This window comes from Geospiza fortis, unplaced genomic scaffold, assembly GCF_000277835.1.
Source record: "Geospiza fortis unplaced genomic scaffold, GeoFor_1.0 scaffold206, whole genome shotgun sequence".
Taxonomy (NCBI): Eukaryota; Metazoa; Chordata; class Aves; order Passeriformes; family Thraupidae; genus Geospiza; species Geospiza fortis.
The window spans coordinates 4,884,099-4,884,594 of record NW_005054311.1 but is presented as its reverse complement, the minus strand read 5'-3'; the positions used below and the strand labels follow the sequence as shown (position 1 = coordinate 4,884,594).

The window sequence follows — 496 nt, the reverse complement described above, 5'->3', positions numbered from 1 at the left end:
GCGTACAGGAAAAACGCCACCCGCGACGCCACGGCCACGCTGAAGGCCTGGCTGCAGGAGCACCGCAAGAACCCCTACCCCACCAAGGGCGAGAAGATCATGCTGGCCATCATCACCAAGATGACCCTGACCCAAGTCTCCACCTGGTTCGCCAACGCCCGCCGGCGGCTCAAGAAGGAGAACAAGATGACCTGGGCCCCGCGGAACAAGAGCGAGGACGAAGACGACGACGAAGGCGATGGAGCGAGGAGTAAGGAGGAGAGTCCCGAGAAGATGCCCGAGAGCAACGAAACCTCGGCAGAGGACGAAGGTAGGCGTGGGGTGCTTGCAGCCCCGGCGGGGTGGCTCCATCCCGCCCCGTCGAGTCCCCCGGGAGCGGGGCAGCGGGGTAGGAACGGGGGCGCGGCGTTTAACAAAAGCGACCCCCAAGCCCGTCCCGTCTCGTCGCCTCCGGCTGCTCCGGTCACTTGTCGCCGATCAGTGCCTGTGGCCGAGG

The 496-nt window shown here is 66.1% G+C and overlaps 1 protein-coding gene across 1 annotated transcript in view; it reads left to right on the top strand.

The window, feature by feature from the left end:
• The window catches only part of IRX2 (iroquois homeobox 2), a gene marked incomplete at its 5' end in the record, with an annotated part of 3,596 nt that continues 3,100 nt past the window's right edge, over nt 1-496 (top strand). Inside the window, one exon of the mRNA XM_014312406.2 lies at nt 1-489. Within this exon, the coding sequence (XP_014167881.1) occupies nt 1-489 (489 nt within the window). The remainder of the gene's footprint in view (nt 490-496) is intronic.